Source organism: Quercus suber, unplaced genomic scaffold (assembly GCF_002906115.3).
Source record: "Quercus suber isolate HL8 unplaced genomic scaffold, Cork oak 2.0 scaffold_66, whole genome shotgun sequence".
In the NCBI taxonomy this organism is placed as follows: domain Eukaryota; kingdom Viridiplantae; phylum Streptophyta; class Magnoliopsida; order Fagales; family Fagaceae; genus Quercus; species Quercus suber.
In genome coordinates, this window is record NW_027069531.1 from 1,313,428 (window position 1) to 1,327,640 (window position 14,213).

Below are 14,213 nucleotides of genomic sequence, written 5' to 3' on the forward strand. Positions count from 1 at the left end.
GCGATTGGGTGAGCGATTGTGTGTATGTAATGGAACCATCAAATGCAGCGAAGCATGCTACGGAAAATTTGCATTCCATTTGTTTCAAAAACAGAAAACAAGACAAAAGAGGCAACGCCTTTGCCTTTTTAGAAGTTGAAAATGTTTTGTTATTCCCTTTTGCCATTTATCCTTCCGTTCCTTTGTGAGGCATCACTGGTTCACCACAATCACCAGCTCCACTATTACCTCGATCGTTACACCACCACCATTGCCACCACACTATATTTTACACATCCACTAACTTCGCCACCACCACCCCAACCCCCATGCTTATATAAAATATCAATGATTTTACACGCTAGCCAAACAACAAAGTGTTTTTGGGTAATTTTTAGATTCAACCAAAGGAAAACAGTAATTTTTTCGGGAAAATACTTTCTACAATTTTCTACTTAAACAATAAGAGTTTTAAGTTACTAAAGCTATTTAGATGTGCGTAAGAGGTGCACTCTTAAAAACTTTTTCTGATGAGAAATTATAAGATCTATATGATAGACTAGACAAGTGATGTTGTCCACAATTTCACTAAAATACTGCATTTTGTTTAAAATTATTAGTTAATTTTTTTTAAAAAAAATAAAAATTAAATTCTGACTCAGCAATATTGAAAATTTTTTAGTAAAATAATAGACAAGTAACGTGGCCCACAGAGAACTCTAAAATTTCTCGGACGTTAGGCAATTTGGAAGTAGGAAATATAGCATGAGAATACTCGATGGGGGCGTCAAAGACCAGAGAACTCTAAAATTTCTCGAACGTTAGACAATTTGGGAATAGGAAATATAGCATGAGTGGAATAGGAAATATAGCATGAGAATACTCGATGGGGGCGTCAAAGACTAAAAAATAAGAAATCACATTTGGATCTCTTTCAAAAATACGTGCCTAGTAAAACATCGGCTTACTCGCATTTGATATAAGTAAATTATCACAGCAGGCACTGAAACCATTTATTCTATACTAAAACTGTGACATTTTGGAAAATACAGAGGGGTTCCATGCCAAATTCAGTCGTGGCAAAGTAACGAGACCTACAGCTCAAATCATTTTGAAAATATTCCATAGCTCAAGCTATCAAATCTAAAAAACTGACCTCGTAGATGTTTACACGTGTTTTATCAAACGAGCAATCAAAACAAGACATGGTTATCAATCGCTGAAGTTGGCAACCTTGAAATGTTTCAACTTTCAAGTAAAATATACATCTATTTTCCCTTTGACACGAAGGGGAACATATCAACATACTATTACCAGTGGGAGATCAATTGATGAAAACATGCCGAGAGGGCTATTAGATTTGCAAACAGAGACCATAAACAAATCACAACCATGATGTACTTTTTATTTTATCAGGAATGGTTAAATACTTAAATCATCATCACAAACTACCTTTAATAAGTACGAACACCAAAAACACCGAAATCTTGAAATGCAAAAGCAATTAACTCCTAAGACACCACAAGTTTCCCAAACTCAAAGAGCCCGCATCAAGCCATAGGGTACAAAAGCTTAAAGACAGTGCAATTTCATCAACCCCATGCAAAGCCAAGATACTTGTGTTTAATAAACCCCTTCATTCTTCTAGCTAAATCTCACATCTACCAACTTCACATCTTAACAAACATTGATAGAAAAGCTACCACCAAAACTTTAAGTAGATCAAGAGAAGCTCAACCTCACAACCTACCTCTCCACAACCAAAATGAACTCCCAAACGTCAATGTGCACCTAATGAAAATCTCAGCAGTCTGCACATAAAGTCTTAACCATGCAATAGCATAAAGACCTAAACCATACCAATGTCACTGTGCACCATAGCCCTGATGTGTTTTTGCATAACAATTCACCTCCCAAAAGCAAATGCTATATAATTATAAAAATTCTTCCACTCCCACTAAGACACCATGAGTGCCAATATGTGATCATTAAAAAAATTTTTGATAAATTTATCCACAAAACAGAACACCTTATTAACAATAATATATATGCCTAGCTTACATTCTTTCAATCTTTTTAACACTGCTTACCATAATCAGCTTAGCATTACTTCAATCGCATTTCCCACAATCATTCAGAACTAAACACAGGCTATGAAGATGAAAACTTGAGCTCCACTACATGAGTTCTAAACTAATAAAAACAAAACAAGAAATTTATCCAAGTTATTGTCACCACCAGAAAACTATCAAATACAAAACTAAATTCAGATTTTCAAGACCCACTTGTCACCATAAATTTTTTAGTTAAAACTCTAAATTCTTTCAGACATCACCAACACAAACAAACAAAAAGGCATTGGAAACACAGTAAACATTTATATAAACCCTATGAAATTCCAATGCACATTAATAACCCCAATAAAATTACAACATTCATCACATTATTAACTTAAAAAACCAACTACATCTTTAATATTAACATTAAATAAAAACAAAAAAACCACACGATCCAATATTAAGTAACCCAAATGAGAATTATAACCAGAATATTCAGAATAAACGCATTGATTAAACAAAATCCATGGTCTTTAAGAGCCAGACACAACACATAAGACCCTCAAAATCCATAAAACATTAAACCAAGATAAGCGTTCTCTTAGTACCACCGCAGACAAAACAACCTAATTAAAAAAAAAACACTATTACTCAACAAAAAAACAGATCTATAATAATCCCATAACCAAAACCTTAATTTTAATCAACGTTCTGCATGACATCCTCGGCCGTGAACTTGGTACCCTTTTCCTTGTCGGCGGCGGCGCGACCCTTAGCCTTGCGGTCGAGAAGAGACTTACGGTCCTTGTCGAGGCGGAGCTTGGTGATGACAACCTTGGAGGGGTTGATTCCGACGTTGACCGTCGACCCGTTGACCTTCTCGCGGGTGATCCGCTCGATGTGGATGACCCATTTGCGACGGTACACCTGGACAACCTTGCCCTCGCGGCCCTTGTAGGTCCCGCGCACGACCTGGACCTCGTCGTCTTTCCTCACCGGCATGGACCTCACGTTGTGCTTGCTCCTCAGGTCGTTTGACAGAGGCGCGCTCATCAGCACGCGCCTCACGCTCGACGGAGCTGTGAAGTGGGCCTTACGGTTCTTGCGCCGTGAGCTCGTTACTCTTGGGTTGTACTTCATTTTCGCTCTCTCTCTCTCTCTCTGTGTGAGGGAAACCCTAGCTGATGGAAGTGACGGCAACCAAAGGGGAGAGTGGAAGAGATTAGGGTTTCTGAGGATTTTATAAGGAAATGATAATGGGTGGAAACGACGGCGTTTTCAGAGGATTGTATGAGGTAGGGTTTTGTGGGGGGCTTAATTAGGGTTTTTATGGTTCTGGGTCTAGCCCATTTCTTAAAACTATTGGGTTTTTTAACTTTTATTTCCAAAAAAAGAAAATATATTGGGCTGCTCAGGCCCAAATAAATATATTGGGCTAGTTTTTTTTTTTAACACGAATTTATTAGAGTCTCACTTGCCCACAATTTCAGGGACCCGCTTAGATTTACAATTTTATTATTTATTATTTATAATCAATTTATAATCAATATTTATTCAAGTTAGTTCAGTTGGTAAATTAGTTTATAAAGTGTAAATTATTTCCTTACTTAAGGTTCAACTCGACATGAGTATGTGACAAATAATTTATAATAATAATATTATTATTAGGTTGTAACTTGTACTTTTGATTTTTTTTTTAGGAGAGTGAAGCAATGTAATCGTTTAAATTGATATAAAATGCAAAATTATACAATAATTAAAAAATAATTTGAATTCAAATTAAAATTTAATTATGCTTGACTTTGATATAAACATTTATTTATTTTTTTTGAGAATAAACCTTGATATAAACTAAAATATATGATTTGTCGATTGAGCTGCCCAAATTTCTGCCAAAAAATTAGTGGGATTATAAAGGAGGCTTTTCCTACACTATGTCGCCAAATAAGGGATGCCAGAATGGGCTTATCTTTTTTCTTTTGCAAGAAATGTGAAAGGCAATCACCACTGTTTTGTAAGAAAGGTATTTCCTATACCATGTAGTGCACTATGCTTTCTATCCCTTTTTTTTTGACGGTAAGTTTTGAGAACCTAAATTGAGCACCATCATCAATTATTAAAAAGTAAACACATGACCATTGTTTTAACTTTTAAGTAACAGTGTATTCGAATGAACTTACTTTTATTTTTATTTATTTTAAAAAAATAAGTTACACAAAAATATAGCCATACCTAAAAAAATATAGATTTTTTTTTTTAATAAAAAAATTGTACATTAATGAAAAAAGTAAAACAGATCATAAACGGTCAAGTCATGTTTTGAGGTCTGAAGATTTCCTAACAAGCGATTAAAAATTTGCAAGTCCCAACCTAATTTTCCAAATCACTTTAACCAAGAGAATTTCACTCAAAAAATTAAAAAAAGAAAAAAAATTGAAAAAAGAAAGGTTATTAATGGAGGAGTTAAGGCTAGCATTTATGAGTCATCACATGCATACCATTAATATCCCACCAATTTATAAGCAAGCAGGGAATTTCTCACCTTCCTAGAACCCTAGTGGTAATAACAACAACAACATTTCAAAATAGTATTTTAGAATACTTCTCTCTGTCTGTGTGTCAAGGAAGAGAAGCTAAGATGGCAATGAAAGCTTGGAGAAATCTAGGTGTGGTAGATACCATATATGAAGAAAAAGAATATGATTTCTCCTCTGCCTCCCCTTCTCTTTCCCCAACCATGTCTCTCCTCCCACACCTCTGCATACTAGAGTAGCAGCATGGTAAAATGTTTTCCCTTCTTTTCCTATATATATATATATATATATATTATATTGTTTTGGGTATATTGTCATATCAATTTCAATGTTCCAGAAAATCTCAACTACTTGATATTCTAATGAATTATGTTAAATATTAGGTCTTTGGCAAGGAGGCAGAAGACAGACATCTTGATATGTGTTCATGGAAGGTATTTTCATCTGCACAAGGTTAGTTGATTCATCACTCTCTTATGTGTTGCTTGATCTACCATTCTTGTTGAATTGATATGGCTTATGAAGTTTTTTTTAAGATGTTATTTTTAAAAGGGATGGTGATCCTGGGTTATATTATCACTTTGAAAATGTAAATGAGACTAGACTAAGCTTGGGGATACTGAATATGGGTGACAACCGACAATGGATGATGAAGAAATGTTCAAAAAAAATCTGAGTAAATATATGGTGAAGGTTATAAAAAATTAGTTCAACAAGTATATTAGTTTGATTAATTTCTTATTTGACAAAATGTACATGAGGTTTTGCCAGGGTGAGCAAATTACATTTGGGAATGCAGAAAGCAATTAGGTCATATCAAATTTTTTTTTTAATTTCCTCAATTGGCTTAGAAAAAAAAAAAAGAAAAAAGAAGAAGAGGAGGGGGCGGCGGGGAGGGGGGGAGAATGTGGGGGTGTTTGGTCGTAGTAATTATCTTCTCTTTTTTGTGGATTTGCCGGTCCTATAGAACAAACACAAGAGATACTGCCTTGTTTGGTGGGCCATAAGAAATAAACAAATTTGTCTACAAGTGGGTAGGAAATACCTCTCAACAACGTAGAATTTTTTGGGCCCGTGCGCAGTAAATTACTCCTAATTTTTTTTTTCATTGAAAATAGAAAAGAACTGAAGTTATTAAAAAAGAAAAAACAGTGTGATAACTTTAGACAAGGGCATACGTTACTTATGAATTATTACAAGATAATGAAGTGACATAAGAATGTCTTTAAAGATAGTAATCCGTTTTGCCACGAATTAAAAATTTGATGGCAAATGTGCTTTGATATAGAAGAAAGGTAACTGCTCATCAGAGGATTTTAGTGTAATTGCACAAGACAAATGATAACAATGTACTTATTATGAACACGGCTTGTATTTAGTGCAATACACATCAAAATTTGGATAAAATATTAATGTGTTCAATGCACTGATACCATATAATATATATGTTGAGAGACAGTTATCCAAATTTTAATATATTCATTACACTGACTAAACACAAGCTTTTAACTCTTTTTATTTTTATTTTATTGAACTTACACTTTAACCAAAATAACACAATGAAAATAATTTTATTCACCTAAATTCAGTGTAAAAATAAAAAATAATTAACTGCTCCTAACGAGGGACTCTTGCAATTAATGTGAAGTGAAAACAGAAAAAACAGTGTTCAGTGGTCACTTACCATGTATCAATGTGTCTCTCATTTTTGGTCCTAGGATGCCCTGACATCAAGAAGCTCATATTTAAAGCGGGAATTCGAAATGACGGAAATCTCGGAGTTGTCACTCTCTCCACCGTTGAACATAACGGCCGAAACGTTCTCTCTTGTAGCCGATTTCTGCTACGGGACCCACATCGTCATAACGCCGTTCAACGTCGCGGCTCTCAGAACGGCTGCAGAGTTACTAGAGATGACGGAGCTTAACGGCGAAGGCGAGGAGAACCTGTTGCAGATAACGGAAAACTATTTCCGTCGAATTATCACCGTTAACAGAGAGTACGCGTCCATTGTTTTCCGTTCGTGCCTGTCTCTGCTACCCGAGGCCGAAACGACGGCGTATCTAGTGAGCAGATGCGTTGAAGCGTTGAGTTCGGTGGATGACGGTGACGGCAAAGTTGCTTGTTTTGATGACGTCATTGCAATGGCTCCCGAGGATTTTCAAATAGTCGCCGAGTCCATGCACCGTCGGTTAACGTCCCACGATGTTCTTTATAGGACCGTTGATCTTTATTTCAAGGTTAGTTATTGGAGCATCACATTTTTTTTTTTTTTTTTTTTTTGGAGTAACTTTGTGGCTTAATTTAGACAATTAATCGGGACTTAGATCTCTCTCCATTTCATTGATTTCAAAAACAAACGGACAGATTATTGTCCATTTAATATCAAGATTTAATTTTTATAAAACTAATAGGTTTGGTAATATATATCATTTAAAGTTATTTACTCTTCTTAATTTTTTTTTTTTTTTTGATTAAAAGATAGAATACTGTTCTTAAATTGGTGTAATGAAATTTTAAGAGACATGAATCATGATAATATAGACTCTTTTATTAATGAAAACCAAGTAATGACTTTGAAATGAATACGATCCATTTCTTTTAATATGAAAATCCTGGTCCTAAATCAAAAGGAAAATTATCACCTTCTAGGATTTATAAGTGGTAAAATATATATATATATATGTGTGTGTGTAGGCGCGCTCTTTCAAACTTCTTGAAATGATCATCTTTATTTGAAATGGTAGCCAAACAAAAAAGAAAAAAAAAATATTAGGGTGTATATTCCATATTCTTTGATGCGAAACAACTCAATGACTATATTGTACAATTTTTTTTCCTTCAATTCATTTTACTATATTATGGGTATCAGTTGTTGAAAAATTGTATTTTGAGTTTAACATAAGAGTTTGTAACAAAAACTGAGAGATGTTATGGTTGCAAAATAGAATTTTAAGTTTTAAAAATGTTCTTTTAAATCTCCCAAAATGCCTAATTAATCAGACTCTATATATTAATATATTAATTTGTAACCTTCTTTTCTTTGTTATGTAGTTGTATAATTTTGAATTCTTTCTTAATTATACACCAGGCATACAGTGGCAAGATAACGGAGGAGCAGAAAACCCATATATGTAGTTCTATTGATTGTAACAGCCTTTCACCTCAACTCCTCTTAGAGGCAGTGCAAAACCCTACAATGCCATTAAGATTCATAGTTCGAGCCATGTTGATGGAGCAACTCAACACTCGCCGCTCCATTTTCACTGTCCCTGTAGAAAGCAGCCAACCTCGCAGGCAACAATGCAAAGACCCTGTAACCCTAGGCGCTATACTTCAACGTGAGGCAGCTCTACACCAATCAGCTCATCTCAAAGCCGCAATGGACGCCACAAGCTCGCGCATCCAAAGCCTAGAGAAAGAACTAAATGTCATGAAGAAGCTGTTGGATGAGTCTGAGAAACAGCAGAGAAGCATAATGGTGTCAGCTCGGTCTGCGAGTTTCCATAACTGTAGTTTAGAGAATAAGATAGAAAGAGGTGACATAGGATCGGCTTCTTCGGGGAGCTTCCGGTTTTATGCAAGAGGAGAAAAATTAGAAGGAGGGTCTTCGTCCTTAGGCTTGGAGGGGTCGTGTACTAATGAGACTCCAAGAATAACAAAGAATATTCGACAGAGATTGATGAAGGGTTTAAAGAGTGCATTTCGAGTATCAAAATCACCCTCCAAGAATGGGGTTGAGAGCAAAAAATCAAGCCAAATGGAGCAAAATCGAGTAGGAGATGAAGATGACAATGTGATTGATATCATAAACAAGGAGAACTTGCTTTCACATTGAAATCTTGGCTCTGTAGTAGTGTAACTAGCAATCCACTTCTTCTTTTTCTCCTTTGCAGTTTAATTTGAATTTTTTTTTTTACCAAGTAGAAGAAGGGATTCAAATTTAAGTTATTCTCAATGCTAGATAGTACCATTGTGCCACGAGACCCATTATAGTTTAATTTGATTTAATATGTGTAGTTAGACACTTTAATGTTTTTTCTTTTGGAAATTTGAGAAAAGCCATAGGCCCATAGTAACCAATTCTGGGGCTTACCATGCTCAGCTTCCAATGTCATGCCTTTTGTCTTCTTTACTTGCTTTGTTTTCAACCCATCTTCGCCATTGTATCTCATTGTGGTCAGCCGGGGAAAGAAAATTCTCTATTTAAAATTGATTCATTTTATAATTTAAATTAAATACAACTGATGAAGTATGAATTCGTCAGCCAATGTATATAGACAGAAATGATCTCCAGCCTCCTGCAAGTATGTACTCTCGAGTGTGGTCACCGGTGTGGTGCCTGCCACAACGTCTCCGATGCCAAAGTCAGTATCGGAAGTTATTTAAGACAGAGCAATATAGTGTATCAGAAAATTTTTACAGTAACTATCTCAATGTGCACATACCTTATTCTTAGCCATGTGGGGGCTTTATATATGTTGTTGTAATCTCTAGTCGTTGGGCAATTAAGGTGGTTCTTAACACCCCTCTGAGTAACGTTTTCTGGCCTCATCATGTTGCTTTTAATTTTATCCCAACGGTCTGTACAACTGGTTTTGTAACCGTCCAGGGCGTTTATTGGCGGCATTGAATGAGGTGTTTAAGCCTCGTCAGTGAACTGGTAACTCGTCAGTGTAAATCCATCTCGTCGGACCAGTTTTCCTCGTCTATGCTTGATTTCGTCAGTCCCATCAATTGCCCCCGGATTTCGTGGTCGTCATGACATGTTGTGTTGACCAGGGAAGGTGAAAAGCTTTGGAATTGTAAGTGGTTGGGTTCTTGAGCCGTATTAAATGCATTGCGGCGGTGCCTTTTGGGTTGTGGCCTACGTGGCATATTTTGATTGGGGGAGTTAATGCTCTATATAATGGGTCTTATTGATTTTCCCGCTGGTTTTTTAGCTTCCCAATCCTTGGTTTTAAAACCTCCCCTCTTCCTATTTTTCCCTTACTTTTTCAAAAAATCTTTCAATCATTGCTCTGACCCTCTTCTTCTTCACCTTTTCTTTCTGCGATTTGTCCTCCGACTGGTGTGCAGTGCAGCAGTTTTCTTTATTCAAGGTAAGTTCTTCCTTCTGCTTCCTTTTATTTTGCCTATACACATTGTAGCAATTTTCTAATTTTCCATTTTTTCTTTCCTTGCTGTTTTTCTTTCTTTTGTTTGGCTTCCTTTTGGCCTTGGGGTATCCAGATTTTCCTTACTTTTTGTGTTTTCTAGTTTTCTATGTTCAATAGTTCTGAGGTTAGATTAGATTGGAGGGGTCGTGTACTAATGAGACTCCAAGAATAACAAAGAATATTCGACAGAGATTGATGAAGGGTTTAAAGAGTGCATTTCGAGTATCAAAATCACCCTCCAAGAATGGGGTTGAGAGCAAAAAATCAAGCCGAATGGAGCAAAATCGAGTAGGAGATGAAGATGACAATGTGATTGATATCATAAACAAGGAGAACTTGCTTTCACATTGAAATCTTGGCTCTGTAGTAGTGTAACTAACAATCCACTTCTTCTTTTTCTCCTTTGCAGTTTAATTTGATTTTTTTTTTACCAAGTAGAAGAAGGGATTCAAATTTAAGTTATTCTCAATGCTAGATAGTACCATTGTGCCACGAGACCCATTATAGTTTAATTTGATTTAATATGTGTAGTTAGACACTTTAATGTTTTTTCTTTTGGAAATTTGAGAAAAGCCATAGGCCCATAGTAACCAATTCTGGGGCTTACCACGCTCAGCTTCCAATGTCATGCCTTTTGTCTTCTTTACTTGCTTTGTTTTCAACCCATCTTCGCCATTGTATCTCATTGTGGTCAGCCGGGGAAAGAAAATTCTCTATTTAAAATTGATTCATTTTATAGTTTAAATTAAATACAACTGATGAAGTGTGAATTCGCCAGCCAATGTATATAGACAGAAATGATCTCCGGCCTCCTGCAAGTATGACCCTCGAGTGTGGTTACCGGTGTGGTACTTGCCACAACGTCTCCGATGCCAAAGTCAGTATCGAAAGTTATTTAAGAAAGAGCAATATAGTGTATCAGATAAATTTTACAGTAACTATCTCAATGTGCACATACCTTATTCTTGGCCACGGGGGCTTTATATATGTTGTTGTAACCTCTAGCCGTTGGGCAATTAAGGTGGTTCTTAACACCCCTCTGAGTAATGTTTTCTGGCCTCATCATGTTACTTTTAATTTTATCCCAACGGTCTGTACAACTGGTTTTGTAACCGTCCAGGGCGTTTATTGGCGGCATTGAATGAGGTGTTTAAGCCTCGTCAGTGAACTGGTAACTCGTCAGTGTAAATCCGTCTCGTCGGACCAGTTTTCCTCGTCTATGCTTGATTTCGTCAGTCCCATCAATTGCCCCCGGATTCCGTGGTCGTCATGACATGTCGTGTTGACCAGGGAAGGTGAAAAGCTTTGGAATTGTAAGCGGTTGGGTTCTTGAGCTGTATTAAATGCATTGCGGCGGTGCCTTTTGGGTTGTGGCCTACGTGGCATATTTTGATTGGGGGAGTTAATGCTCCATATGATGGGTCTTATTGATTTTCCCGCTAGTTTTTTAGCTTCCCAATCCTTGGTTTTAAAACCTTCCCTCTTCCTATTTTTCCCTTACTTTTTCAAAAAATCTTTCAATCATTACTCTGACCCTCTTCTCCTTCACCCTTTCTTTTTGCGATTTCTCCTCCGACTGGTGTGCAGTGCAGCAGTTTTCTTTATTCAAGGTAAGTTCTTCTTTCTGCTTCCTTTTATTTTGCCTATACACATTGTAGCAATTTTCTAATTTTCCATTTTTTCTTTCCTTGCTGTTTTTCTTTCTTTTGTTTGGCTTCCTTTTGGCCTTGGGGTATCTAGATTTTCCTTACTTTTTGTGTTTTCTAGTTTTCTATGTTCAATAGTTCTGAGGTTAGATTAGGCTGCCCTTCGGTTTCGTTTCTTTTTGCTTGACTAGGGGGGGCGTTAGGAAACTTTCCATATCTCGAAAATTTCATTCACGAGGGTAGCAGTTTGGTTGTTGTAGTGGCTGATTTGTTGCCTCTGCTACGTCAATCAGTCGATTGGTTTGAGAATTTAGTAAAAGAGGGTAGGACAATGTCAGAAATCAGGTCTAGTGAGCTCGAGACTGGGTTATCGTCTAGTGGTAACCCAGTGGAAGAGGATACAACCCTTTCCAATCCCCGGGAGGTTAGGGCTTTTTATGCCCTGGAGGAGGAGTATGGGTTGGACGCGGATACATTGGGTAGATTTAGGGATAGATTTCAATTCCCAAATCGGGTTAGGGTTCGTCTGCCTGGTGAGGGGGATCGGGCCTGCCACTTCTTCCCCCGGGAGGTATGTTTCTACGAATCTACCTTCGTCTGTGGGTTGAGGTTCCCGGTCCATCCTTTCCTCATGGAGCTTTTGGACCGTTTTGGTATCGCTCCCGGGCAGCTCATGCCTAACTCGTGGAGGATTCTGGTAAGTTGTATGGGGATTTGGTTGGCTGCTAATGACGAGGACATGCTCAGGGTTGACGAGCTTGTTTACCTTTACCGTCTGAAAGCCTCTAAAGAGAATGGGTACTACGAGCTGGTGCCCTGGGAAAGAAGGACTAAGATCGTCAAGGGGTTGCCGTCCTCTTTTAGGTACTGGAAGTTCAGGTTCTTCTTTGTGTTTAGGGACGATTTTGAGACACCCTCGGGCGAGTTGTAGGGTGATCTCCCAAGGTTACGTCGTCGGTGGGAAACCCCGACTTTAGGTACGTCAATATTTCTTCTTTGTCTCTTGAATTCTGTTGTGCTTACAACTATGGCTGCTAAACTCTTTTTTTTTTTTTTTAGTCAAGAGACGACCAAAGCTTAAGAGTAGGTACAGAGAGCGGGTACAGAAGGCTATTGAGTACGCGCAAATAATCGAGAGTTGGGACGATCTCGTTGATCCCAGGACTCTTTCGTTTTACTGCCTCGGGCCTGATCCTTCTGCCTTCGTCCTGCGGAACCTTGATATAGAAGGAAAAAAAAAGTAAGTTCCAGCTTCGTCAGTATCAGTCTTTTTTTTTTTTTTTTTTTTTTTTAAAATTTGCGACTAATGTTCTTCTATTGACAGAAATGACGTCAAAATTTAATAAAGACATGTACGTGAAGATAAGGGCAAAGAAGGACAAGCCCTTGTCAAATATTGAGCGAAAGACTGTGCGTGTGACCGGAAGGGGTCCATCTGCCACCCCGCCAGCCTCCGTCACTCCTTTTGGTCTCTGGGACTGAGACAACGAGGACTGCTTCTCCGTCTACTTCGGTGGAGGAGCTTCCTATGCCTGTCTCTAAGAGGCCACGCCTGACGGAGAAGGAGAAGGAAAAAGGGGATTCTCGTCACTCGACAATTTGGGGGGATGAGAGGTTGGCAGTTGAAAGGGCCCACAGCATCATCACGGCTGACGACCTGAAAGCTCTTTCTGGGGTCCCTTTTAATACGGTTGCTGGTGGCCATGTCCACAGGCTTGTCCAGGTGAAGCGTTTTTACTTCTTTCATGAGCAATCCTTCCTAACCTTTTTTTTTTTTTTTTTTTTTACTGACGACTTGGTACTTCTTTTCAGGCTTTGGGAGAAGGTTTGCATATCGCTTCTGAGTATCTTACCCAAGAGGCTAAGCTGGCATCTCCTTCGTCAAGGGTGCAAGCTTTGGAGGGTGAAAAGTCGAAGCTGAAGAAGAGCCTCATCGACTCAATGGACGAAGCTACTTCTTCGAAGGAGAAGGTCAAGGTCCTGGGTGACGACCTTAGAGTGGAGCATCAGCTGAACTTGGAAAAGGACTAGCAGCTTCAAAATGCCAGGGAATCGCTGAGGACAATCGCAGCTAGATCAATTGAGGCCTTCCAAACCACTGACGAGTACAATACAGTGATCTTCAATTGGTATTTTAAAGGCTTTGAGCTCCTCCAAAGGTACATGGTCAAACATCCGACTGGAGTTGATATCGAAAACCTGGACTTAGAAGAAGTGGACAAAGAGATGGCCGCTAATAAAACTGCTCAGTCCATGGTTCCTACCGGTGAAGGTCTAGAGAATGTTCCAGTTGACGATGCTGCTGCTGTTGACACCCCTCCAACTCCTGAAGCCTGAACCTGCTACTTATGTTTTACCAGAAATATTTATTTTGTTTGTTGATCAGTGCCCGTCATGGCCTTTTTTTGTAAATCTATTTTTGAAACATCTTTTTCTTTTATTTTGGGAACACTAGTTTAACCCAGCGTTTATGGGTTTATGAAAACAATGGTAATTTGCTTGTTTGCTTTTGGTTTTAACTTACTTCTTGTATTTACCTGCGTTTGTAAGTTGCATGCTTTTAACTGCTCATGTGATGTGCTTGATGAAGCTCTTGCATCTCCTTCTTTCCACTAGCATTTTTTGTTTCTATGAGATATACCCTTTTTGGAATGATATGCGTCAGTAGCTCTGATTCGTCAAGGCGTGATTTTGCTACTTAGCCTTTTTCACGGATTTTATGATCGTTAATAGCATATATCCGTCAGAGCGGAATCTGGTTACTTGGTCATTTTTGACTCTCTTTGACTTACACATTTTGTCATCGTCAGTAACTTACATCCGTCAGAGCGGAATCTT

The 14,213-nt window shown here is 37.9% G+C and overlaps 2 protein-coding genes across 2 annotated transcripts; one reads left to right on the plus strand and one right to left on the minus strand.

The window, feature by feature from the left end:
• Positions 1–2,496: 2,496 nt before the first annotated feature.
• LOC136067289 (large ribosomal subunit protein uL24z) lies at positions 2,497–3,274 on the minus strand. Its single transcript, XM_065772911.1, has one exon. The coding sequence runs from the start codon at positions 3,174–3,176 to the stop codon at positions 2,736–2,738; it is 441 nt and encodes a 146-aa protein (XP_065628983.1). The 5' UTR covers positions 3,177–3,274; the 3' UTR covers positions 2,497–2,735.
• Positions 3,275–4,600: 1,326 nt separating this feature from the next.
• Positions 4,601–8,603, plus strand: LOC136067308 (BTB/POZ domain-containing protein At3g49900-like). Its single transcript, XM_065772946.1, is given in 5 exon segments — positions 4,601–4,771; positions 4,774–4,816; positions 4,954–5,023; positions 6,289–6,810; positions 7,662–8,603. Coding segments are annotated over 5 exon segments (1,479 nt in total). The 5' UTR covers positions 4,601–4,674; the 3' UTR covers positions 8,409–8,603.
• The last annotated feature ends 5,610 nt before the right edge of the window (positions 8,604–14,213 follow it).

Coding starts and splice junctions, on each gene's coding strand:
- LOC136067289 (XM_065772911.1), bottom strand. CDS start 3,176: ATGAAGTACAACCCAAGAGTAACGAGCTCACGGCGCAAGAACCGTAAG.